The 27,790-nt window shown below is 42.4% G+C and overlaps 2 protein-coding genes across 2 annotated transcripts; one reads left to right on the forward strand and one right to left on the reverse strand.

Annotated features, from left to right (window-relative positions):
- Nucleotides 1-5,953: 5,953 nt before the first annotated feature.
- On the reverse strand, nucleotides 5,954-8,038 carry GON7 (GON7 subunit of KEOPS complex; the record flags this gene model as incomplete). Its single annotated transcript, XM_080708261.1, has 2 exons — nucleotides 5,954-6,048; nucleotides 7,837-8,038. The coding sequence occupies 2 exons, from the start codon at nucleotides 8,036-8,038 to the stop codon at nucleotides 5,954-5,956; spliced, it is 297 nt and encodes a 98-aa protein (XP_080564387.1).
- A 240-nt stretch (nucleotides 8,039-8,278) lies between these two features.
- On the forward strand, nucleotides 8,279-27,579 carry UBR7 (ubiquitin protein ligase E3 component n-recognin 7; the record flags this gene model as incomplete). Its single annotated transcript, XM_080706995.1, has 11 exons — nucleotides 8,279-8,428; nucleotides 11,011-11,144; nucleotides 12,103-12,163; nucleotides 14,521-14,616; nucleotides 16,089-16,142; nucleotides 16,351-16,456; nucleotides 19,406-19,611; nucleotides 20,199-20,348; nucleotides 21,214-21,376; nucleotides 23,914-23,975; nucleotides 27,487-27,579. The coding sequence occupies 11 exons, from the start codon at nucleotides 8,279-8,281 to the stop codon at nucleotides 27,577-27,579; spliced, it is 1,275 nt and encodes a 424-aa protein (XP_080563121.1).
- Between the last annotated feature and the right edge of the window lie 211 nt (nucleotides 27,580-27,790).

Below are 27,790 nucleotides of genomic sequence, written 5' to 3' on the forward strand. Positions count from 1 at the left end.
CCACCACGCCCGGCCTTTGCTTTTTTATTTTGAAACAGGCTCTTGCTAAGTTGCTGAGGCTGGTCTCAAACTTGTAATCCTCCTGGCTCAGCCTCCCAAGTACTGGAATTACAGGCATGCACCACCATGCCTGGCTAAAACATGGTAACTTTATCTTTAACTATCACCTGCCTAGATATATGGTTTTGTTTTGAATGCTGGGACCAGCATGGGAACCCAAGGCTTCTTACTATCTCCGCGAGTGCTCTCCCACTGACCTACACCGCAGGCCCCAGATATAGCTGAGCTTTGTGGTACTCACTGCCAGACAGACAAGTTCTAACCGGAATTACTTGTAAGCATTTTATCCTAACACAGTGGTTGAAAACTAAATTTAAAAACTTGGGTTTTCAGAATTTTTTTTTTCTTTTTGTAGTACTGGGGATGGAATCCAGGGGCTTTCTACTTCTGAGCTACACTCCCAGACCTATTTTATATTTTACTTGAAAACAGGATCTCACTAAGTTGCTGAGAGCCTCACTAGGTAGCCGAGGCTGGCTTTGAACCTATGTGATTCTCTAGTCTCAGCCTCCCACATACTGGGATTACAAGTGTGCACTACCACGCCTGGCCAGGATGTTTTTATTTATAAACCCTGTTGCAAGTATACTATATAACTGACATTCTATAAATTAAACAATTTGTTGTTATTATTGTTATTATTATTGGTGGTACCGGGGTTCCTGGAAACCCTTCTACCTCCGGGCTACACTCCCAGACCTATTTTATACTTTTTAAAATTTGGAAACTGGGTCTCTTATGCCAGCGCAGCTGGCTTGTGACCTGCACGATCCTCCTGTCTCTGCCTCCCAAGTGCGGGGATTACAAGCGTGCACCACCATGCCCAGCTAAATTAATTTTATTAAGAAATAGTTGGCCGGGCGTGGTGGCACACGCTTGTAATCCTAGCGCTTGGGAGGCTGAGACAGGAGGATCACACAGGTTCAAAGCCAGCCTCAGCTACTTAGCAAGGCTCTCAGCAATAGTGAGACCCTGATGCCAAAAAAAATACAAAACGGGTCTGGGAGTATAGCCCAGAGGTAGAAAAGCTCCTGGGTTCCACCCCCAGTAGCACAGGTAGGGGGGAATAGTTGTATCTTTTTTTTGTGTGTGTGTGTGTCTGGGGATGCAACCCAGAGGCATTTGGCCTCCGAGCTACAGCCCCAGCCCTATTTTTTATTCTTTATTTTGAAACCGGGTCTCGCTGAGTTGCAGAGGGTCTCACTAAGTAGCTGAGGCTGTCCGCGAACCGTGATCCTCCGGTCTCAGCCTCCGGAATGCTGGGATTACAAGTGTGCGCCACCACGCCCAGCAGTCATATCTTTAATAAACTCAGTTGGGCCGGGTGTGGTAGGCGCACGCTTGCAATCCCTGTGGTTGGGAGGCAGAGACAGGAGGATCCTGCAGGTTTGAAGTAAGAGACCCCTGTTTCTAAATAAAAATATAAAATAGGTCTGGGAGTGTAGGCCGGAGGTAGAAGGGGTTCCAGGAACCCCAGTACCACCACCTAAAAAAAAAGAAAAAAAAAAAAAAAAAAAGCTTAGTTGGAACTAGATAAAAGCACGACAAAACTAAGGGCCATAAGACATCGCCAAATGATTTCCTCATTTGGGAGAAAAAAATTTTATTTTCTTTAAAAGTACAGTTCTTCCGGGCATGGTGGCGCACATCTGTAATCTCCGTATTCGGGATGTGGAGACCAGAGGATCGCAGTTCTGTTCTCAGACAGTCTTGGCTACTTAGTGAGGTTCTTTGTGACTCAGTGAGACCATTTCAAAAATAAAAACACTAAAAATATAGGGCTCAGGTTGTAGCTCGGAGGTACAATGCCCCTGAATTCTACCCCTGGTATTGCAAAAAAAAAAAAAAAAAAAAAAAAAAGAAAAGTAGATTTTAGCTGGGCACAGTGGCAAACACCTCTAATCCTGGAATGCTGAGGCAGGAGGATGGCAAGTTTGAGGCCAGCCTGGGCCACTTGGCAAGACTGTCTAAAAAAAAAAAGGGTGGGGGCTAGGTATATAGCAATAATAGGTTCAATCCCCAGACATAAATGTATGTGTATATATACAAACCTTCTCAATAAAAAGCAAAAAAGTCACTTGGCCCAGAGAAGGAACTACCTCTCCCTCTCCCTCTCTATATATAATTTGTTTTGTTTTTTCCCAAAGTAAAGTGTTCTGCCCAGGGGATTAAGTTTTAATTCTCAATAATACAGGCAAACAACCAACCACACTGTATTATAAAAGAGTGATGATTCTTGGCCACAGGACTGTCCTACCTTTGAGCTACACCACCTAGTCCTTTTTTTTTTTTTTTTTTTTTTTCCCCCTCAATACTAGGGATGGAACCCAGGGCCATTCTACCTCCGAGCTACACCCCAGCCCTATTTTTTACTCTTTATTTTGAAATAGGGTCTCACTTAATATCTGAGGCTGGCCGCGAACCATGATTCTCCTGTCTCAGCCTCCAGAATGCTGGGATTACAAGTGTGCACCACCATGCCCGGCCTTTTAAATTTTTAAATGGTTTCACTTAGTTGCTGAAGGTCTTGCTAAATTGGCCGCGAACCATGATTCTCCTGTCTCAGCCTCCAGAATGCTGGGATTACAAGTGTGCACCACCATGCCCGGCCTTTTAAATTTTTAAATGGTTTCACTTAGTTGCTGAAGGTCTTGCTAAATTGCCAAGGCTGGCCTCAAACTTGTAATCCTCCTGTCTCAGCCTCCCAAAGTATTGGGATTATGGGCATGCACCAGTATGTTGGCCAAAGAATACTATTAGTTAAAATAAGTATTATTTAAGTGCTTGCATTTAGAAAGCCATTTCTCTCGCAAAACTTCCATGTTCCACATTTTAGATTATTTACCTAAAGCTATTGTCAAGCTTATTTTTAGGTAGGATTGTGGGACTGACTTTTCTTTACAGAAGTCAAATTGGAGCCGGCGTGGTGGCGCACTCTCGTAAGCCCAGCATTTGGGAGGCTGAGAGGAGGACCGTGGTTCATGGACAGCCTCAGCTACTTAGTGGGGCCCTTTGCAATGCAGTGAGAACTTGTTTCAAAATAAAGAATAAAAAACAGGGCTGAAAGTGTAGCTTGGAGGTAGAATGCCCCTGGGTTCCATCCCCAGTATCGGAAAAAAAAAAAAAAAAAAAGTAAAATTGGAGCTGTGTCAAAGAGTAGCTTTGTTCTTCCTGCCTGTGGCTAATGTTGAACCATTAGAAGGCAGCAGATCAGAAAAGTAGGCAAAGCATTTCTTTTCTGTGGTCCTGGGGACTGAACCCAAGAGTATTTTACCACTCATCTACACCTCCAGCCCTTTTTAAATTCTGAATCAAGGTCTCCCTAAATTACTGCACATTTGCCTCAAACCTGTTAATCCTCCTGTTTGAGCCTCCAGAGTAATAGATTTACAGGCATGAGCCACTGCAGCCAGCTTGCAAGGCATTTCTTCACTGGTCCTTCAAAACATCTTTTAGGTCAAACTAATGGTTCACTTATAAAGGAGACAGTATTAAGCCAGGTGTGGTGGCACTCCCCTGTACTTGGTAGTCTGAGACAGGAGGATTGTAGGTTTGCTGCCAGCCTCAGCAACTTCGGGCCTCTACAACTTAGATTTTGTTTAAAGAACAAAAAAAGACCTAGGGTATACCTCAGAGGTAGAACACCCCTGGTTTCTATCCCCACAAGATGTAAATATTCATTAAAAATAAAAAAAGGCTGAGGGTGTGGTTCAGAGGTAGAATCCCCCTGGGTTTACTCTCTAGTACCAAAAAAAAAAAAAAGAAGAAGAAGAAGAAAAACAAGGAAATATAAAATGTTCAGGAAAAAAGTTTGGCTTCCAATTTAATTACAAATTATCAAATGTACACAGGTAAGCTTTTTTCTTTAAGGACTGAATAAGGATAGTAGTATTAAGTATTACTTAGGTCATAGTTATAAGTCAGAGTTGAATATTAGAAACATTACCATAAACCAAACAATATAATTTCTCACCATTTATACCTTTGACACTGTTTTGATTACATAAGCTTACTTAGCAGAAAGCTAATGTTCCAAGTAAAACAATATTTTAAAGTTTTTTTTTTTTCTTCTTCCTGTACTGGGGATGGAACCCAGAGTCATTCTACCATCAAGCTACTCCCCCAGCCCTATTTTTATTCTTTATTTTGAAACAGAGTTTCACCAAGTTGTGGAGGGCCTCATTAAGCAGCTGAGGCCCATAGGACCCTGTGATCCTTCTGTCTCAGCCTCCCAAGTACTGGGAATACACGCCCGGTTTAAGGAGTTTTCTTAACAGCATATACTGTAAGCTATAGACTTCAAAATCAACTGGAAAAGTACAATGATAATATCATTTAATTTACTTCATAATAGATGGTGTGGTGGCACACACTTGTAATCCAAGTGCTTGGGAGGCTGAGATAGGATGGCACAGGTTCAAAGCCAGCCTCAGCTGCTTAGTGAGGCTCTCAGCAACTTAGTGAGACCCTGTTTTTAAATAAAGTATAATAGGTCTGGGAGTATAGCCTAGAGGTACAAAAGCCCCTGGGTTCCACTCCCAGTACCACACACATTAAAAAAAAAAAACTTCATAATAAAGATGATTCACAAAAATTAATGATTTCTCTAACCTTTTATCATCTTAAAAAAATATCTAAGTGGTGCACACCTGTCATCCCAGTACTTAGGAGGCTAAAATAGACGGATTGCAGTTCAAGGCCAGCCGTAGCTACTTAGACCTTGTTTCAAAATAAAAATTAAAAAGGGCAGGAGTGTAGCTTGGAGATAGAATGACCCCAGGTTGTCTCCAGCACCAAAGGGGAGAAGGGATCTAACTGGCTGTACCTCAGCTTTTCCAATGGTCAGTTCTATAACCTGAAGCAAATGACTATTCTGAGATTCAGTTTATATCTAAAATAAATTATATAATTTGTAAGGTTACTGCCAGCTCTAAAATTCAATAACTATTTGTATTTCATTATATTCATGTTACCTGACTTCTCTGCATTTTAGTTATCTGTATTAATTAGGAAAGATGAGCAATAAATAAATGCCTTAAGTCCCACTGACAAGCAGAAAAGGAACACACACACATGTATTTTAGGAATATATATATTTAAAAGTTTCAACAGTTCTTAAGTAAAAGTAGGCTACAGGCATTGAGGAAATATCAAACTTATAGTCAACATAGATGGTTAATTCAAACTCTTGTTTGTACTTATATATATAACCATATTATAGCACAAAAATACACTGTTGTGCTCTCTCAAGCTACAAGATAAATCAGAAGATTAATTCTTATCGAATGGCTTCATCTCTAGATGTCTGGACAAAAGGTATAAATGTGAATTCAGCATTTTCTTGGGTCTCTCTCAAGGTCTCCTCTTCAGTATTTCTAGTTCCTTATTTTCCTTCTACTGATAAGGAATCAACACTCCGACACTTAATAGCCAATTTCTGCCATTTACTTATATTGATTCTTCAAAATATTACTGCCTAGGGTCCACGACATGTTCTTTTTATAACAATCTAAAAGATATAACATCACATAATTAAATGGTTACTGAATTAAATTTAACAGAAACAGAATCAAGTTTTCTCTGACAAACTTGTCCTGAGGAAACAAAATACTTTCCCAAATCGGCATGAATCTTCCTTAAAGAGCAATGTCTGATAACTAACATATAGGAGCAGTCTTTGATTTTGAGAAAAGCTAGCCCAGCATGGTGGTGCATGCCTATAATCCTAGGAGGCAGAGGCAGGAGGATCACAAGTTCCAGTGTGGCCAGCCTGGGCAACTTCATAAGACTGTTTCAAAATAAAAAATAAAGTCTGAGAGTGTAGGTCAGTGGTAGACATTCAATCCCCAGTACCACAAGAAATTTTTTTTTTTTTTCCCCAGAAAAACCATAGCTAAGATGGTGGCTTTGGCCGTTTTGCAGATGGTCCATCTGAGTTAGTTCTCTTATGATTGTTAGTTTCATCTTCTGCATCATCTTCATCATCACCTTTTAAAATAAATATTGTTGTATGACATTGTCGTATGTTCATTGGTTGAAAGAAGTATAGAGTTAAAATGGTTGAACTGAGACCATTTCACTTTAAGGATTAATAAAACCATGGATGTCTTAGATTTCAGTTGTCTATTACTTTCTTACTTTGAGATACAATTTATTTACCATATAATTCACCCTTTTAAAGTGTATAGTTCAGTGGTGTTCAGTATATTCTCTTGCCTGTGCAACCATAATTCTGGAGAAAAACAATTTAGTCTCCCTCAGCCCTTGCCACTACTAACCTACATTTCATCTCTATGGACTCCCCTATTATGGATATTTCATATGAATGGAACTATACAGTGTGTAGCTTGTGTTTGACTTATTGCTTCAAGAGTCTTTCCTGCCCAGCTTGGTAGTGCACACTTGTAATCCCAGCATTTGGGAGGCTGAGACAGGAGCATCCGGGTTCATGGATGCCTCAGCTACTACTTAGGCCCTCTGCAACTCAGTGAGACCCTGTTTCAAAATAAAGAATAAAAAAATAGGGCTGGGGGTGTAGCTCGGAGGTAGAATGCCCCTGGGTTCCATCCCAGGTACCGCAAAAAAAAAAAAAAAAAAAGTCTTTCCTGTTGTAGTATGTATCAATACTACATTTCTTTTTATTGCTAAATAACATTCAAATGTGCAACCATACAACACTTTGCATAAGTACTAATCAGTTAAAGGACATCTGTGTTGTTGCCATCTTATTTATGAGTAACACTGCTTATGAACATTAGTGTGTAAGCCTGTTTCCAGTTCTCTTGGGAGGACTAGCAGTGGGACTTCTGGATTATATGGTAACTCTATGTTAAGTTTTTGAGGAACTGCCAAACTATTTTATGTGGATACACCATTTTATATTTCCACCAGTAATTTCTTCACATCTAGCCTATGCTTGTTATTCTTTCAATGTCACCCAATGTCCACGTTAGGAAGATGGAAACACTTTAAGCTTCTCTTCAGAGTAACTGCTGACTCCAGTATCTAGTTCTTGTTTTTTTCTGTTTTTGTATTTTTTTTAGCTCAAGGCAGTAAAAGATGCATCTTTTAACTGGGTGTGATGGCGCACGCTTGTAATCCCAATACTTGGAAGGTTGAGACAGGAGGATTGCAGGTTCGAGGACAGCCTCGGCCGTCAATAGACCTATCGTCAACTTAGCGAGACACTTTCAAAATAAAAAATAAAATAGGGCTGGAAATGTAGCTAGGAGGTAGAATGCCCCTTGGGTTCAATCCCCAGTGCCAGAAAATAAATGCACTTTTGCGTATTCTCGTTTATCTTTTCTAGTTAATGAAACTAAAACTTTATGGTCTTACTTTCAAAACACCTAAAAAACTGGGATGTGGGGAAGGAGTCCCTGGGGGTTAAGGCTTATTAAACGGGTCTGTCCCAATCTCCAGGGCCTGTTCCTACTATGAGGTCCTGCCTTCTTTCAAACACGTTTGTATTTTCACACCCGGTAAAACTTCCTTTCCTTCTTTCAACACTCAGCTCAAAAGTCTTGACCCCTCTAGTCTCCTTGCTGGGTCCTTTAGGCTTGCACAGAGCCGCACTTTCCCACTCTTAGAAGCCTATTTGCGCATCTCAGGACCCGAGCCACCTTTTTGTTTCTAGAAACGAAAAGTCGTGAAAACACCTGGGTAGGAACAGTTCAGATAAACAGGGCAGGGGATGTACACAATTCCTGGCTGCGAGTCCTCCCGCGCTCGCTCCCCAGCCCGCCGCCCGCCCTCCGGCAGCCGACCCAGGCTCACCGTCCTGAGCCGCCGCCGCCGCCGCCGGGTCCTGCGCTTCCCGCCGCACCAGGGGGTCGAAGAGCTCGGATACCAGCTCCTTCATCTGGGCCACGCCCGACAGCAGGCTCTGGAGAGGGTCCGCGTCACTGGACTCATCACAGAACACGCGCAGCCGCTGCGGCTCCCCGTCCTGCCCCACGTACTCCCCTAGCAGCTCCATGGCGACACCCCGGCTCTAAGACCGCGCCACTGGGAGCGTCACCCGGAAGCGGAAGCCGCCGGGGCAGGCGCAGGCGGGAGGAATGACTTTCAGCTCGCCGGAAGTTACTCCTCCCCTTCCTGCGCCTTTCTCCGCTGGGATTGGTTCCTGGCGCGCAGGCCCCGCCCCCGCCGCTACGCCCCTCGCGGCCGCTTTTCCCGCCTCCGCCGGGGCCGAGCAGGGTCCGGGTGACAGTTGAGGATGGCGGGAGCTGAGGGGCCCGCTGGGCGACAGTCGGAGCTGGAGCCCGTGGTGTCGCTGGTGGACGTACTGGAGGAGGACGAGGAGCTGGAGAACGAGGCGTGCGCCGTCCTGGGCGGCAGCGACTCCGAGAAGTGCTCCTACTCGCAGGTGGGCGCGCGGCGGGCCTCGCCCTCCCCGCCACTCCCTCCGAACCTGCGGGTCGGCGCACCTCCCGCCTCCGCGGCGTCTCCCGGAGGCGGCCCGCGGCCGCCGCCGCCTGTCCGAGGCTTCCCCGGTCCAGCCGCCCTTTGATCCTGAGCCTTCTCCTGGCCCCTTCCTCAGCGGTGTCCAGCAGGGGCCTCCCTCCTCCCTGCCCTCCTGCGCCCGGCGCCTCGGGATTCTCCACGCGTTGGGCCTGGAGCAGCTCCTCTGGCCTAACTCTCCAGTCCCTTCTTGGTGGCCCTGTTGCTTTTTATGAGACCATCCCCGTGACCTCTCGCATGCAGGCATCTTTCCTCTATTTCCCCCATTCTTTGTGCATTTATTTAATCGGGACCGAACGGAGGAGTCAAAGTAGAGCTAAAACACCTCTGGATTTGAAAATCTTGTGTGGAACGAGCTCTTTGCCAGCTCTGCAGTATGGTTTAATGGCGAATAGTATTTCTTTCTTCTCTTTCCTTCTGCAAAACGAAGCAAATATCCTATTTGCAGCCTCAGTCCCCTCCCCCGAGAAACAGACCGGAACCAGAACAGCAGGTGGCTCCAGCAAGCGGGGAGGGGGAGGAGAAAGCGATCTGGTTGGCATTTGGAAGACATTGTGAAGAGTTGGAAGGGCTGTGATGTAGTGTTTTGTGACTCATTCTATATTTTTAGGCACAAAAATAGAGACAATTGGGTAGAAAGAAAACTAACAAGTGTTAAGAACTGGTAGGAGGGAGAGTATCTAGGTCAGGGTTTGGGAGAGGGAGAACGTTGGGGAAGAAGGAGAGAGACTTGCAGTTATTACGTAGTACGGACTGAAATAATAACTTAACCTGTTGTCATCATTGACCAAGTTGAGTTTACCCTCCAAAGTGGCTAGACTGTTGTGTAAACCTGGTATCCAGAGATAATTCCATATGCTGGCTAGTATTTAAAATCTTTGGTCATTACTAAAACAACTTTGTTTTTTTATTTAAAACAAAAGAAGAAGAAGAAGCCAGGTATGGTGGCTCAAGCTTGTAATCCCAATACTCAGGAGGCTGAGACCAGAGGATCACTAAATCGCCAGCCTCAACAATATACACACACGTGTATATGCTATTTTGAAATATAGTTAATTATCAAATGAATGAGAGAGAGAGAGAGAGAGAGTGTGTGTGTGTGTGTGTGTGTGTGTGTGTGTGTGTGTGTGTGGTACTTGGTATTGAACCCAGGGGCAGTCTACCTCCGAGCTACACCCCTAGGCTTATTTTTTATTCTTTATATTGAAACAGGATCTCACTAAATTGTGGAGGGCCTCACTAATCAGATTAACCTTTCAAGTTTTAATATAGTAAAACATGAAAATTTGCATAAAGCATGTGTGTGTGTGTGTGTGTGTGTTGAAAAGAACATGCACACATAGGTGTACCCACCATCTGATCAAGCTCCATAAAAGCCTGCCTGTGTGTCTCCCTGCTTCCTAGAGAAGAGTAACCTTTATTAATATTTCTAGAAGTTTGCCTGGTTTTCTTTCAACTGTTTCTTTTGTTGTTGTTGTGTTTGTGGCATCTGGGTTTGAACCTAGGGCCATTCTATCTCTGAGCTACAGCCCCCAGCCTGGTTTTTTAAAATTTTTTGTTTTGAAACAGGGTCTCACTTGGTTGCTAAGAGTCTCACTACTCGCTGAGGCTGTCCTTGAACCTGTGACCTTTCTGTCTCAGTCTCTCAAGTACTGCTGTTTCTTTAGAAACATTTAAAATCTACAGAAAGTTAAAAGTATAGTATTATGAACACCTGTACACCTATTAACATGTATTCACCTTTTAACATTTTTCCCCTTTTTTTTTGCAGGTCTGGGGATGGAACCTAGGGGCATTCCACCTCCGCGCTACACCCCCTGCCCTATTTTTTATTCTTTATTTTGAAACAGGGTCTCACTAAGTTGCAGAGGGCCTCACTAAGTAGCTGAGGCTGTCCGCGAAACGTACTCCTCCAGTCTCAGCCTCCCAAATGCTGGGATTACAAGCGTGCGCCACCACGCCCAGCTTTTTATTCCATGTTTTATCACTACTAATACACTTCTTTTGACTCACTTGAAAATCAGTTGCACACACACACACACCATGATACTACACTTCTCAATACTTAATACGCATCTCCTTAAAATCCAAGGGTTTTATGCATTGATTTTTCTCTGGTGGAATTACAAGCATTTCCCAAAATTAGAGTGTTACATAAACATATACACCGTCACCTACATTTTCGTAAGTTAAAATGATTAAGCAGATCAATTTATTCACAGAACAATTTGTTCACAGCTGATTGACAAGTGTAGGCTTCCTACTACTTTAAAATATGTATGAAAATAAGCATTAATATAGATGTGAAATAATATGCAACAGTGCTTTGGTATCTATAAACATTTTGAATAGCCTTGATGGTTTTTACATGAAGATCGTGACCATAGATAATCTAGTTTTAATTATTTTTCAGATCTTCTTAGTGGTATCAGGTAACTACGCTACTATATTAACTTACTCTTTTCTTGTTTGGGTACTGTCTTTTAGGGCTCAGTAAAAAGGCAAGCCCTCTATGCCTGTAGTACCTGTACCCCAGAGGGAGAAGAACCAGCAGGAATTTGTCTTGCCTGCAGTTATGAATGTCACGGCAGTCATAAACTATTCGAGTTATACACAAAACGGTAAACAAAACTCATTACTGAATGTTTTCTAAATGTTTAGATTCTTTCCCAACCATAATTGTGTGTGTGTGTGTGTGTGTGTGTTACTGAGGATCGAACCCAGGAGCATGCTACCTATGAGCTGTACTCCCAGCCCTATTTTTTATTCTGTATTTTGAAATAGGGTCTCACTAAGTTGTCAAAGGCCTCACCAAGTTGCTGAGGCTGGCTGTGATCCTTCAATTCTCCTGTCTCAGCCTCCTAAATACTGGGATTACAAGCATTCGCCACCACGCCCAGCACAGGTTTTTTTTTTAATTTTGTTTTTGTTTTTCATTCAAGTAGTTGTGCACTGCTGGGCATGGTGGTAGTGGTGATGGTGGTATGTTCCTATAATACTAGTTCATGAGAGTTTGAGGCCAGTCTCAGCAACTTAGACCCTGTTTCAAAATAAAAAGGGCTGGGGATATGGCTCAAAGCTTCTTTTTAGATCCTAGAAATGAGTTGAAAAAGAAGAGGCTATGATTTGAATTTAAAGATTACTTCATTAGATTTTGTGTGTGTGTATATGTGGTACTGGGGATTGAACCCAGGAGCTCAATTTACCTCCAGGCTACACCCCAGCCCTATTTTTTACTCTTTCTTTTGACTGTTTTTCTTTTTCTTTTTTTCTTTCTTTCCTTTTTTTTTTTTTTTTGACGGTACTGGGGATGGAACCAGGGGCATTGTATCTCTGAGCTACACCCACAGCCCTATTTTTTTTAAGTCTTTATTTTTTGAAACAGGGTCTCACTGAGTTGCGAAGGGCCCCGCTAAGTAGCTGAGGCTGTCTGTGACCCGCTATCCTCCAGTCTCTGCCTTCCAAATGCTGGGATTACAAGCGTGCACTACCAGGCCCAGCTATTCTTTATTTTGAAATAGGGTTGCACTTCATTAGATTTAAAAGAAAAGTAAAATTGGCTCTTTTTTCTTTTTTCAGAAATTTTCGTTGTGATTGTGGAAACAGCAAGTTTAAAAATTTGGAATGCAAATTATTTCCTGTAAGTAAGCAATCTAACTACAAATGCATTTAAAGGAGGTTGGTATTTACTAGCATGGGTAAAAATGAAAAAGAAGGGCTTTTTGCTTATTCTTTGCAGATGGTTATTTCATTTCTTACTTTGTTAGAAAAAGTAGATAACTCATGATATATATTATAATTAAAATGAATGGTTTTGTGGGCATTTCTATCTTTCTTTTCTTTTCTTTCTGTTTTTGCAATACTGAGGATTCAACCCAGGGACATTCTACCTTTGAGCTACACCCCCAGCTCTATTTTAGTTTTTATTTAGAAACAGGATCTCACTAAGTTGCTGAGGCTGACCTAAAACCTGCAATCCTCCTGTGTTGAGCCTCTTTAGTACTAGGATTACAGGCATGTGCCACCATGCCTGGCTAGAAATGTTCTTTAGAGTAATTCAGATTTATTTTTATCGGTTATGCTCGTACTTTGAGGTTTTTTGGTGGTACTAGGGATTGAACCCAGGGGAATTCAACCCCCGAGCTATTACCCCAGCCCTATTTTATTTTATTTTATTTTATTTATTTATTTATTTATTTTGGTGGTACTGGGGTTCCTGGAAGCCCTTCTACCTCCGGGCTACACTCCCACGGGCTACACTCCCAGACCTATTTTTTAACTTTATGTGGAAACAGGGTCTCTTAAGCCAGCGCGATCCTCCTGTCTCAGCCTCCCAAGCGCGGGGATTACCCTATTTTATTTTTATCTTGAAAAAGGGTCTTGCAACGTTGATGAGAGTATTACTTGCTGAGGCTGTCTTCAAACTTATGATCCTTGTGTTTCTGCCTCCAAAGTACTGGGATTATAGGCATGTGTCTGGCTTACTCTGAGGCTTTTAGAGCAAAAAATATGACTTTTAAAACTGAATAAATAAGCTGGCTACAGTGCCATGTGCTTGTAATTCCACTACTTGGAAAGTTGTGCCAGGATGTTTGCAAATTTGAGACCAGCCTGGGTAATTTAGTGATACCCTGTTTCAAAATTAAAACTAAAAAGAAGCCGGGCATGGTGGTGCAGGCTGTAATCCCAGCATTTGGTAGGCTGAGACAGGAGGATCACATAGGTTTGAAGCTAGCCTCAGCTACTTAGTGAGGCTCTCAGCAACTTAGTGAGACCTTGGTTCCAAATAAAATATAAAAATAGGTCTGGGAGTATAGCCCGGAGGTAGAAAGCCTCTGGGCTCCACCCTCAGTACCACCAAAAAATAAAAATAAAAAATAGGGCTGGGGTGTAGCTTAGAGGTAGAATGCCCCTGGGTTCCATCCCCAGTACTGGGGCTGGGGGGGTTAAAAAGGGCTGGGGGTATTGCCCGGGATTCAGTTCATAGTGCCTGCCTATCTCTTTCCCTCTCCCTCTCCCTCTTTCTTTCTCTCTTTTTCTTTCCATAGTAAAAAGACCTTGGTAACAATATAGGCTTGATGCACATGATATTTTTCACTGTATTTTGGCTAATAAAAACTATGTCTATACCATAACTTGTAGTGAATAACAGGTTTTCCCCCTTCTTTGAATGGTTTAGACCATTTGTTTGCCTTCTAGTAACTTGAGGGTCTCAGCTATCACAGATAAGCATAAAGGTACTTTGAAGCTAGGCATGGTAGTACGCACTACCTGGTACCAATTATAGTACAGTAATCCTAGTACCTGGGAGATTTAGCAGGAGGATCACAAGTTCAAAGCCAGCCTTAGCAATTTAGTGAGACCTGTTTCAAATTTTTTAAAAAACAGGTATAACTCGAAGGAAGAATTCTCTTGGGTTTAATCTTCAGTACCAAAGGGGGAAAGAAAGTACCTTGAAATTCCAGGACAATGTCATTTCACATAGATTGAAAATATTTCTGGTTAATTTTTTTTCCTCGGTACTAGGGATGGAACCCGAGGGCATTCCACCTCCAAGTGACACCCCCAGCCCTACTTTTTAGTCTTTATTTTGAAACAGGGTCTCACTGAGTTGCAAAGGGCCTTACTACTTGCTGAGGCTGCTGTCTGTGAACCTGGATCCTCCTGTCTCAGCTTCCCAAGTATTGGTATTAAAAGCGTCACCACCATGCCCAGTTTATGGTTAACTTCTATCTCCATTTTATTGAATGGGTATATCCAGTTTTGCCCAATTCCCACAAAAGAGACACCAAGAATAAATTTTATTTGATTCTTTTATCTTGGAAAAAAATATCTCTCTAATAGGAATCAGTGTTTTTCTTTAGACTTTGAAAGTTCAAGACTGGTTTCTAGGGAGAAGGTACTTAGTGCCAAAATGTAATGAATGCATATATTTTATGATGTGTAAAATGATACTGTTAGACTGTTTTATATGCCAAAGTTTATATTATCTTTTAGGACAAAGCAAAGATAAACTCTGGTAATAAGTATAATGACAACTTCTTTGGATTATACTGCATTTGCAAGAGACCCTACCCTGATCCTGAAGATGAGGTAAGAGAGTTGGAGGTTACAACCTGGACTGTCACTTCTAGCCTTGGCTCCTCAGCCTCTGGAGCTCTGTAAGAGGCATTTCAAGATGCTCCAGGTGTCTGGATTTGCCTGTTCTTACGAATCGGGTTTGGAGCTGTGCCTGGTATAGGTCTCATCTATTCTCATCCTTATAAGAGTGAGATTAGAGGACTCTCCCAAGGCTAGAACTCCTCCCCTTCCCTTCCCTCCTTCCTATCTGGCTGTCCCACCCCAAACACCTTCTAAGAAATGATCTTCAACTTGTTGCCTCCCTGAAAGGAGAGAAATGTGTACCAACTGGGTCCTCTTAAACATTTCAATTAGAAGTATATGCGAAATTAGAAAGTGGTTCCTGGTGGTGTGGTGGTGTGCACCTATAATCCCACTACTTGGGAGGATGACAGAGGAGAATCATAGGCTTAAGGCCAGCCTCAGCAACTTAGTGAGATCCCCAACAACTTAATGATGGCGTGTTTAAAAATAAACGGGGCTGGGAGTGTAGCTCAGGGGTAGAATGTTCCTGGGTTCAATCTTCAGCAACCAAAAAAGAAAAGAAAAAGAATTATTTTTATTTTTATTTTTTTTGCAGTACTGGGGATTGAACCCGGGGGCATTCTATCTCCGAGCTACACCCCCAGCTCTATTTTTTACCCTTTATTTTGAAAGAATAAAGAGGGCTTTATTCTTAAGGCAAGAGGATCACAGGTTTGAAGCCAGCCTCAGCAGTTTTGTGAGGCTCTTAGGAACTTAGCAAGACCCTATATCCAAATTTAAAAAAAAGAAAAATAGGGCTGGGGGGGTGAAGGCCCCTGGGTTCCCTGAGGACTGGTACCACGAAAAAAGAAAGAAACCATCATAAGCCAGGCATGGTGGCACATGTGTATAATCCTAGTACTTGGAGGCTAAGAGGAGGATTGCAGTTTTGAGGCCAGCTTCAGTAACCTAATGAGGCACTTAGCAACTTAGTGAGACCCTGTTTCAGGTAGAATGCCCCTGGGTTCTGTCCCCAGTACCAAAAAAAGAGAGAGAGAGAGAGAGAGAGAGAGAGAGAGAGAGAGAGAGAGAGAGAGAGAGAGAGAGAAGAGAAAGAAACCAACATAATAAAAGGACAGAACAACATTAGGAAGTTAAGTAGTAGATATGAAAGCCTGTGAATAAAATCTATGTCGTTGGTATGTAAGTTTCCTAGTGCAGGCATTTAATTATTTAACTTGTTCAAATAGGTTATCTGCATTATGAAGAGATTGCTTGCTTGCAACATTCATTTGCTTTTCAGTTCACTTGGCAGCTTGTCATGGCAGAGTCCCAACTGTCACATTCTCCATGGGTCAATTTACATTCCTCCCTAGGCACCCACTTTAGGTATAAAATGAGAATGCCCTACTATCTATAAAGTCTTGTGGGTATCAGTTATCACAATAATCATTAACAAGCAAACTGCTTTTCTGTATTAGGTTCCCGATGAGATGATCCAGTGCATAGTGTGTGAAGACTGGTTCCATGGAAGGGTAAGGAGAGCTAGCCTTTTAAAGACATTGTCTCCACAAAAAAGATACAGAATCTTTTTCTTTTGAATTGTATTATTTTACAATATAGTTATTCTTCTAAAAACAAACCATAGAGATGTGATTAGTATACTATTACAGTCTTTGTTTAATAACCATTTTGAACCATTTGGAGATCTTAAGGATGATTCTTGGTTTTCTGTATTTATAGCACCTTGGTGCCATTCCCCCTGAGAGTGGGGATTTCCAAGAGATGGTGTGCCAGGCTTGTATGAAACGCTGTTCTTTCCTGTGGGCTTATGCTGCACAATTGGCAGGTAGGTATCTCTGTGACGTTGGTGTGACACAGACTTGTGCTTGTGAAGTTTGTATCAATCCAGAATTTTTTAGCAACTATTTAGAAAATGTTTTAAGCCAGGCATGGTGGCACAAGCTTGTAATCCTAGTACTTAGGAGGCTGAGACAGGAGGATGACAGGTTCGTGGCCAGCCTCAGCTACTTAGGCCATCTGCAACTTAGTCAGACCCTGTTTCAAAATAAAGAATAAAGAAATAGGTCTGGGGATGTAGCTCAGGGGTAGAATGTCCCTGAGTTCTCCAATACTGCAAAAAAAAATAAATAAAGACATTGTAAGATATGTTTCTTCTCCACAGAATGCTTATGGATTGTTTGGGAGACTACCAAGAACAAATTTTAATTTAGATGGCAAAGTGTAGATGAAATTAGAAGTAGAGATAATAAATGAGAGGCAGGTGTGGTGGTGCACATTTGTAATCTTAGCAGTTGAAAGGCTGAGACAGGAGGATCGCAGGTTCAAGGACAGCCTCAGCAACTTAGTGAAGGCCTCTGCAACTTAGTGAGACCCTGTTTCAAAATAAAAAATAAAATAGGGCTGGGGGGTATGGCTCGGAGGTAGAATCCTTGGGCGGGGAGTGGTATTTTAGTCCATTTGGGATGTTAGGATAAAATATCAGCTGAGCATGATGACACATGCCTGGGACCCCAATACTGAGGAGGTTGGAATAAGAGGATTCCAGGTTCAAAGCCAGCCTGGGCAACTTAGGAAGGCCCTGTTTCAAAATAAAAAGAACTGGGTTGACCATGGTGACACATGCCTGTAATCTTGGTGCTTAGGAATTGAGATAGCAGGATCATAGGTTCCAGGCCAGCTGTACAGCTGTAGCAATTTAACAAGACTCAGCAACTTAGTGAGACCCTGTTTCAATAATAATAATGATGATGATGATGGCTGGAGATATAACTTGGAAATAGAATGCCCCTGGATTGAATCTCTAGTACCAAAACATTAACAAAATACCTTAGACTGGCCAGGTGCAGTGGTGTGTGCTTGTAATCCCAGTACTTGGGATAGAAGTTTATTGCTCACAGTTCTGGAGACTAACAAGTCCAGATCAAGGTGGCAGAAGATTCACGTGTGGCGAGGGCCTGTTCCTTATAAATGGAACCTTCCATGTGCGCGCCCTGGGGAGAAAGCACACAGGCTCCTTGGGCCTCTTTCTAGAGATATTCTATACATGAGGGTTGGCCCTGAGAACCTAATGACCTTCTAAAATGTCACTGCATTAGAGATCAGGTTTTAACCTGTGACTTGAAAGGATGGAAGCATTCAGACCAAGCAAATAATGATACTGTTTGTTACCTAGTGCTATTATATACTAAGAAATTGAGTCAGAACAATTAATCAACTGTGAATGGCCTTGAGGCATTAAATATCTTATTGTTGGCCAGGCATGGTGGTGCAAGCTTGTAATCCCCGCGCTTGGGAGGCTGAGACAGGAGGATCGCACGGGTTCGAAGCCAGCCTCAGGTACTTAGTGAGGCTCTTAGCAACTCAGTGAGACCCTGTTTCCAAATAAAATACAAAATAGGTCTGGGAGTATAGCCCGGAGGTAGAAAGCCCCTGGGTTCCACCCCCAGGACCACAAAAAAAAATCTTATTGTTAATGCCATGTGTTACTTTATTTCTTTACATTTATTTATTGATCCAAATAAAGTCAAGCCTTAGGCTTAGGTTCAGTTCCCAGCACCACAAAGATAAATAAGGCTGTCTACCACTGAGCCACATCCTCAGCCCTTAGGATATTTTAAGGTGGAAGTTATTCATAGTATTTCTGGCCTCTTAATTTCTCGGCATTCTCACCTTTAGATACTACTTCACAGTACAGTACATACCACAGGTAGCATAGCTATACTTAAGACCATCCTCTATTTTTATTTGCCTCTTAAGTTCTTTATTTTTTTATTTTTTGGCAGTACTGGGAATGGAACCCAGGGACATTCAACCTCCGAGCTACACCCCAGCCCTATTTTTTAGTCTTGATTTTGAAACAGGGTCTCACTGAGTTGCAAAGGGCCCCACTTAGTAGCTGAGACTGTCCGCGAACCCTGATCCTTCTGTCTCAGCCTCCCAAGTACTAGGATTATAAACATGCACCACCATGCCTGGCTTTAAGTTCTTAAAGTTGATGCTCTCTCTTTTTATACCCTTTCCAGTTATCTCTCACTCTGCACCGATGCTAGACCTCTGTGTTTTTATCATTCACTGGGTTTTCTTGTTTTCTCCCATCTCTGTCATTCCGTTGCCTATTGGCAGCTGGCTTTATCTGCTACTAAATCATCCAGCGTGAGCTCTCTTACCATTTCTCTATCTCCTTCACAACATTTCAGCCTTTACACCCATCTTTTTTTTTTTTTAATTTCCTCCTCACAGAAGAAAAGGCTGGCGTACCTTCCTGTTTGTTTGCAGTTAAATCTTTTTCTTTTGCTTTTTGTACTCGAGTTGTCCTTCCTTTCTTTAACATCTATAATATATTCTCCTCTCCTTGATATACAGACTGCTTAAATAGTGCTTGATATTTTTATTTATTTTCGGTTTTGGGGATTCAACCCTGTGGCATCCTACCTCAGAGATATTCCTCAACTTTTTCTTTTGAAACAGGGTCTCACTAAATTATTGAGGTTGGCCTTGAACCTGTGATCCTCCTGTCAGCCTTCTAAGTACTGGGAATACAGGGATGTGCTACTATGCCCAACTGTAATTGATATTTTAAGTGTTTATTATTGAAATTGCTTGGTTTAGCTAGGAATAACCTAAAGATATATTGGTATTTTTTTTATTATTCCAGAGATTTTGTTTGACTTTTTCTCTTTCCTAGATTCTGAAATGTCTTAAAACCAGAATAAGTGATTTTATGGTCTATGGATGTACATACGGTTTTATTTTATTTTTTTCACTGAATCCACAGTGACCAAAATATCTGCCGAGGATGATGGGTTGGTGCTGAATGTTGATGGAATAGGAGATCAGGACGTTAAATCTGAAAACAGAGATCATCAAGATAATACCCTCAAAGAGAATGTTCCAGAACCTGGAAGGGATGCTGTCAAGGAAGTTAAAGCAGAACAGAATAACGAACCCTGTACCAGCTCTGGTTCTGAATCTGCTCTCCAGGTAACGTATGAAGCAGAGAGCCAGTCATGGTGATGTTTATAATCCCAGAACTTGGGAGGCCAAGAAAGGAGGATCAAGGCCAGTTTCAACAATTTAGTGAGACCCTGTTTCAAAACAAAAAATAAAAAGGGCTGGGGGGTGTAGCTCAGAGGTAGAATGCCCCTGAGCTCAATCCCTAGTACCTTCTCCCAAATTTTTATACATTTATGAAGTACAGGCAATAAAAGAAAACTTTAGCATTAATTTTGTAAGTGCCATAGCTTTAGATTTCACATGTGTTCTTTGCTGTTAAAAATCCCTCTACAAGCCGGCCATGGTGGCACACACTTGTAATCTCAGCATTTGGGAGGCTGAGACAGAAGGACCGCAGTTCACGGTTAGCCTCAGCTACTTAGTGAGGCCCTCTGCAACTTTGTGAGACCCTGTTTCAAAATAAAGAATAAAAAATAGGGCAGGGGATGTAATTCGGAAGTCGAATGCCCCTGGGTTCCATCCCCAGACCTGCCCCCCCCCCAAAAAAAAATCCCTCTACAAATTCTAAACTATGAAAACTATGATAAAGACTTAAAAACTCAATTTTATTTCAGGCAGTATTTAAGAGTCAAAGCCTCAACACAGAGTCCCAATCTAGCTGCAGACTTCAGGAGCTCAAAGCCAAGCCGTTTATAAAGAAAGATACTGCCACCTACTGGCCACTGAACTGGCGAAGCAAGTTGTGTTCCTGCAGAGACTGTATGGTGAGTGTCTCTTTAATTTTAATGTTTGTATATTTTGTGTACTAAAATTTATATTTATGGAGTTGATGTAGACATCGAGGGAACTTTCAAAATTTTTTAAAATAAATTTATGAAGTTGTCTGAATTCTTTCAAAGAGAATAAGAATTATGCCATACTTTTTATTTACTTGTTCATCTTAAATTTAGTGGTAAAAAGCAATTCTTATCTTTTTTATGTGATAAAGTTGCTTCGAAACATAAATTGCTTAAAAGTTGTAGTAAGTCAGCGACATTTATATAAAGTATCTCATAGGCTGACCGTGGTGGCGCACACTTGTAATCCCAGCACTTGCGAGGCTAAGACAGGAGGATCACGCAGGTTCGAAGCCAGCCTCAACTACTTAGTGAGGCTCTCAGCAAGTTAGTGAGACACTGTTTCCAAATAACATATAAAATAGGTCTGGGAGGTAGCCCGAATGTAAAAAGCCCCTGGGTTCCACCCCCAGTACCACCAAAAAAAAAAAAAAAAAAAAAAAACCTCATGGACTACATACATCAGTTGAGAAGTTGGGAGATTTTTTTTTTTTTTTAAATAGCAAAAAGCCTAGATCTTAGCCAGGCATGGTGACATATACTTGTAATCCTAGGGAGATACTTGGAAGACAGGAAGATTGCAGGTTCATGTCCAGTCTCCGCAACTTAGACCCCATTTCAAAATAAAAAAAAATAAAATAAAATAGTGCTGAGGTATAAATCAGAGGAAGAATGCCCCTGGGTTCCTAGGTGTTCATAAGAATAATAAATAAAATTTTAGTAATTATTATGCAGTTGACTTTCAGGAAATGACAAACACTTCTAATGGGGAAACTGGTTTTATTTTTTAAAGAAAATGTATGGAGATCTAGATGTCCTGTTCCTGACAGATGAATACGACACAGTGTTGGCTTATGAAAACAAAGGCAAGATCGCCCAGGCAGCTGATAGGAGGGACCCCTTGATGGACACCCTGAGCAGCATGAACAGAGTCCAGCAGGTGGAGCTCATTTGCGGTAAGTATTGTGTGTGTGCGAAAGTTCATAAAGTTTCCTTTGCCATGTAAAAAAATATGTGTAGAAAGAAGATAGCTCTTATATTTTTAATTTAATGCAAAAAAAAGTTTGGGGTTGTATAGTAGGCCTCAATTATAGTTGCCTGATGTTGAATATTGCCGAGTCCTCTGCTGCTCTTACCACTGACTGAGTTTCATGTTAGAGGAATTGCATTTTTGAGAAACCACAACATGTGCTATTTTGATTTTTTTTTTTTTTTTTTTTTTTGGTGGTACTGGGGTTCCTGGAAGCCCTTCTATCTCCGGGCTACACTCCCAGACCTATTTTTACATTTTTATTTGGAAACAGGGTCTCCTAAGCCAGCGCGCGCGGCTGGCTTCGAACCTGCGCGATCCTCCTGTCTCAGCCTCCCAAGGCGGGGATTACAAGCGTGCGCCACCACACCCGGCTGCTATTTTGATTTAAGGGTATATGTATGAATACAGAATAACAAAAAATGTTTCCATCCATTGAAATTATTTTCATTGAGTGGTTATGTGTCATTTTTGCAAAGCATGTCATCTTTGACAGTCCTTGAGGTTGCTTCAGTGGTTCACAGGAAACCACTAGAAGGAAAAATATCCCTAAGCCCTTATTGTAGGCTTTTCCATCTTCCCACCCCTTCACAGCATGGCCCAGCCAGTCATCTCAGATGCCGCTGCCTTTGTGTCCCTTTTAGAGCATCATTTGTCTCTTATTTGCAACTATGTGATTAATTCCTTTTGTTAATTAATTTGATTAATTAAGACCCTCCACAGCTTAGTGAAACCCTGTTTCAAAATAAAGGATAAAGCTGGGCGTGGCGGCGCATGCTTGTAATCCCAGCATTCAGGAGGCTAAGACCAGAGGATCATGGTTCGTGGCCAGCCTCAGCTACTTAGTGAGGCCCTTCGCAACTCAGCAAGACCCTGTTTCAAAATAAAGATAGGGCTAGGGGTGTAGCTTGGAGATAGAATACCTCTGGGTTCCACCCAGACCCGCAAAAAAAAAAAAAAAAAAAAAAAAAAAGGGTTGGGGGTGTAGCTCAGAGATATAATGCCCCTGGGTTCCATCTCTAGTACTGCAAAAAAAAAAAAAAAGAAAGAAATTTTTTTTTGTCAGCCATGCATGGTAGAGCATGCCTCTAATCCCAGTCTTGGGTAGCCACAGGAAGATCACCAGCCTCAGCAACTTAGTGAAACTCTGTTTCAAAACAAAAAATAAAAAAGGCTCAGAGTGCAGCTTAAAAGGTAGAATGCTCTTGGGTTCAATCACCAGTGTGTGTAGGGGGAGAAATTGAGTCCAAGTTTATTTCAGGTACTAGAATTCCAGAGAAATGAGAAGCTCTTAAAAAAAAATCTTAACTGACCTTAATGAGAATAAAGAGACTTCTGTTTTTTATATTTTATGAGGTTTTAGGTGTTTGTTGTTTTTATTGTTAATGTAAAATGTCTCAGATAGCAAAATGATAGAAGTCCATTGAATTAAATTCAGAGCAAGTTTCTATGCAGGTTTCATTTAAGAAAAATTTAAATGAAAATTTAAACTATTAACATACTCAACTGTCAATGGCAAATAAATATTTTCCTTATAAAAGTAAATGGCAAACCGTGTGTGATGGTACATGCCTATAATCCCAGTACTTGGGAAGCTGAGACAGGAGGATTATAGGTCTGAGGACAGCCTCAACAATGTAGTAAGACCCTTAGCAACCTAGTGAGACCTGGTTTAAAGAAAAAAAATAGGGCTGTGGGTGTAAATTGGTGGTAGAATACCTCTGAATTCAATCCCCAATACTAAAAAGGGGGGGGGGGGAATGACTTATAGCTGGGTACAGTAACACATACCTATAATTCAGTGCTTGGGAGGCTGAGACAGGATGATCACAGGTATGAGGCCAGCCTCACCAACTTAATGAGACCCTGTTTCAAAATAAAAAAAGTTGAGTGTGGTGGTGCACACTCTAATCCCAGCACTGAGGAGGCTGAGACAGGAGGATCACAGCTTTGAGGCCAGCATTCACAACTTAAAAGATCCTTAGAAACTCAGAGATGTGTATGAGATGCTGTCTCAAAATAAAAAATAAAAAGGTCTAGGATTGCAGCTTGGAGATAGAATGTGTCTGTGTTCAATCCCTAGTACCAAATAAATATAAAAATGACTGGGCCCAGCGAAACAGGCCCGCAACCCCAGTACTCAGATGGCAGAGATAGAAGGATTGCAGCTTTGAAGCCAGGCTCAGCATCTTAACAAGACCCTGTTTCAAAATAATAAAGTACCAAGTATATGTAGCTCAGAGTTAGAAGGCCTTGGTTCAAGCCCCAGTATATAAATAAATAAATAAATAAATAAATAAATAAATAAATAAATAAATAATAGAAAGGTTTGGAGGTGTAGCTCAGAGATAAAATGCCCCTGTATTCAATCTCTAGTACCAAAAAAAGAAAAAAGGAAAAAAGAAAAGGCATTAAAAGCAAATGGCTTGTCTAACTTTCAAGTGCTTTTGTGTTTTGGTTTAGAATACAATGACCTGAAGACTGAACTTAAAGACTATCTGAAGAGGTTTGCTGATGAAGGCACGGTATGTTGAGTTAAAACATTTATTCATAGCCTAGTACATTTTGAGTAACTGTTTATTTCCTATGATGATAAAAAATGTGGAGTAAAAAATGTGGTACTTGAAAGTTTAGCGTAGAAATGATTTCTAGGGATGTTGCTATGCTAAGAGAAATCCGTAAGGGGCAGTGAAATACCAAGGGCTCTACTGAGAGTCCCTGCAACCAGCCCTTGGTGTCCAGAAAGAGTGGGCGGGAGCAGCCGCACAGGGTACAGACGGCAGAAGGCCCTGGGAATCAAAGACCCTGGTGAGCCTGACCTTGCAGGGATCAGGGACAGGCTGGAAAAATCAAAACCAGAGCCATCCCCTGAGTTTGGAGTTTCAGAGTTTAGAATAGAAGTTTGCCACTGGGGACTGAAAAATTTCAAAAATCTCAAAAATTTCTCTTGCTAGTAAGAGAGTCTATACTTTTAAGCCTGTGGTTTTTTGTTTTGTTTTGTTTTGTGGTACTGGGGTTCCTGGAAGCCCTTCTACCTCCGGGCTACACTCCCAGACCTATTTTTATATTTTTATTTGGAAACAGGGTCTCTTAAGCCAGCGCGGCTGGCTACGAACCTGCGTGATCCTCCTGTCTCCACCTCCCAAGCGCGGGGATTACAAGCGTGTGCCACCATGCCCAGCTAAGCCTGTTTTTTAAAATGTTTATGTTTATGATAGGGTTTCAAGTAAGTTTACAAGAACTTCTCAGTCCTTCACTTTTCTCCTTGGGCAGCAAAGCATTGAATAGCTAACTTTTCTCTTTGTAACTTAAGGTTATCTCTATAAGCAGTTAAGGTTTTGCTGTGTTTTAGCCAGAGTACAAATGAAGTCAGACATGGATCTGATGATGCCCACGAAGGGCTTCGTGCCTTGCTTTCTTGGAAGAAGTCAGCCAGCCTTAGGTCATTTTCTTCTGTCCTGACTGTGGGAAGAACATGTAGCTGCCTGGATTTCTGTACCGGTTCACAGTCCTGCCCTCCTGCCAAACAAATTGTAAAGTCCAAGGCTAAAGGCCTCCTAAATGGCTTTCTGTATTGCAAAGGCCCCTCTGGTCCCTGGACCTACGCTTCACTCCTGCTGGAACTGGGGGTGCTCAGTGTGGCTGCAGTGGGGGCGCCTGTGGCCTCTGCCCTGCAGCGGGTCCTCGAGCTGCGCTACACAGTGCCAGGCACGCACCCAACTCCAGTGCAGGTGGATCACACTAGGAAGACCGTTACATATATTTCACATCTTTTTCAGATTTGAAACCATTTTATTTAGAGAGAATTATTTGACATGAAGATTTAAAAAGACAAAATATGTGATATTTTAATTTTTCATGATGTTACTAACTAGTTCTTTACCAAAACAAACAACTCAGATTACCATAAACCTAACTGCTTCAGTTGTCTTTGACCACAGGGGATAATGTTAGTAAGTTCTAGATGTTCTTAGATGATGGGCTGACTGCCTTTTATTTAATGCTTGTATCTGACTATAAATAAATAAGTAAATAAGTAAATAAATGAATGAATAAAACAACGTAGAAACTATAGATTTTCTGGCACAGAGCAATAAAACGACTTTTTGTTGAACCCAGTATTTATTTATTAGCATTTCTGCTCTGCATGTTGGCTACAAACATCTGATGACATCTAAAATCCCAAAATTGCACACTCAAATGACTGTGCTTCTAGGTCTCCTGTCACAGTGTCAATAGGAGAATTCCTTTCAGTGGCTTCAGTATTTGATGTTTATCCCCCAGCTAGAGACATCTCCTTCATATTAGCATTTTCAAATGTAGATTTCTAAGCCATTTAGCCCAGTGCATTGGAGCTTTGAGCTGCCCTCCTCTCAGGGTGTGTTCGCTTTCTAGACCTGTGTTTGAGGGGTTCCCACAAATTGGCCAGCAGTTTTCTGCTCAGTGCCTGTGAAGCTGGTCCATCGGCCACTGGTATAGCAGAATGCTGGCAGAGGTCTTTCATTTGGAGGACTTATAGGTATTGTACCCCAAGAAAGTTGCTGCAAGCCAGCACTGCCTCTGCAGTCACCCCTGGGGAATGGAGAGGGAGGCTTTCCTTTGTGTGATGGACCTCTTTCTGACTTCCTTTTTCCCCTTGTGTTCATAGCATTCACGTGCTCTCCTCCTCCACCCTCTCTGCCTCAGCATTTCTCCTCTCCCAATAACATGTGTTTCCCTTGTACCTAAAAATAAATTAAGTACCACTAGACAGCTCTCCATCAGATGGTCTATCAGTGACTCTTTGCAGGGGTAAGCAGTCACCTCGGGTTTGTCCGGTTTGCTTCTTTATCCATATTTTTCTTTATCTTGTTTTCTCATTTTTAATATTTTAGTTTCCGTGATAAACACCTTTATATAGCACTCTAAGTCCTCTTTCCCATAAAACAGAAGATAACTTCATCATTTTAGCACGTAAAACAGATTTACTAAAAGTAGTGCTTCTGTAGTTGCATTTTCTTTTTCAATTATTTTTGTTTATATAGCAAAAATCTTTCATTTCAGCCGGGCCTGGTGGCACATGCTTGTAATCCCAGCATTCAGGAGGCTGAGACAGGAGGATCACAAGTCTGTGGACAGCCTCAGTTACCTAGTGAGGCCCTTTGCAACTCAGTGAGACCCTATTTTTTATAGATAAAAAATAGGGCTGAGGGTATAGCTCAGAAGTAGATGCCCCTGGGTTTCATCCCCAGTACTGCGGGAAAAAAAAATCATTTCAAACTCTCAAGGAGGGGAAAGTGTCTTGGTTCCTTTCTGAAGACACGCTCCATGTTGTGAAGGAGCAGAGCCTGGAAGCAGAGCAGACTTTTCTGTGGTGGCGGAGCTGAAGGGCGTTGCTGAAGCCGGCTGAGGGGTGAGGGCGGCTGGGTCCCGGGGCCTTCCGCTCTGCCGCTCTCCCGGCTCCCCTCCTACCCGGGACTTCCTGTGTGTCCGGCAGTGGTGTGCAGGTGTCTCTGGCCTTTGTCCCGTTACGTTGCTGCTTTTATCTCACTTTGTGCAGGGAAGCAGAGGCAGGTGAGGAGGCTCAGTATGCAGCGATCTGCTCTGCCGCCTCGCTGTGTGGCTGAGCAGGGGCCCGAGAGCCATGCTGCGCTCGCCTGTGCAAGGGAGTAGTATAGTAAACAATGCTAAAAGGCAGAGTCGCTGACTTAGGGTGGTTCAGCTTCGCCCTGGTGGAAGCAATACACGCTCAGGAGAAACTGCTTAGGACAGTGCCGTGGCCCCCGCCTGCGCTGGCAGCACGTGGTCGGCTCCTCGCACGGGGCCCCATTGCCCAGCGCTCGGCAGTGTGCGGGTTGCTGCGCTCTGCTCTTTTGCAGGCGAGGCACGTTCCCTGAGTTTTCACCCTACGCTATTTCACCTTTCAGTAGGCTTGTCCGGACCATGAGCCCAGGAGTGTCTAAGTTTTGTCCGTAATTTCTGACCTGTGAACGTTGCTACCTTTTCTTGCTGTTACATGATAAAGTGCTCTTTCCTGACCTTTGCTTTCATCAACAGGTTGTTAAGAGAGAAGACATTCAGCAGTTCTTTGAAGAATTTCAGTCAAAAAAGCGGAGGAGAGTGGATGGGGTGCAGTATTACTGCAGCTAGAGGGAAGCGCGGGCCTTCAAGCTCGGCCTCGGAACGCCACTACTGTCCCAGAATGCAGGAGGCGCCTCCCGCGGCCCCTTCTCTGTCCTCTGGAGAGGCCGCCTGAGCTCCCTTCCCTCCTACCTGCAGTAGCCTCACAGCAGCACCTCCCCAGGACCCAGCTAAAAGCAGCTCACTCCACAGCGCAGCTCTCCTGCCCCAGGACACCCAG

The sequence above is a fragment of the Muscardinus avellanarius genome, assembly GCF_963383645.1.
Source record: "Muscardinus avellanarius genome assembly, chromosome: 12".
Classification (NCBI taxonomy): Eukaryota; Metazoa; Chordata; class Mammalia; order Rodentia; family Gliridae; genus Muscardinus; species Muscardinus avellanarius.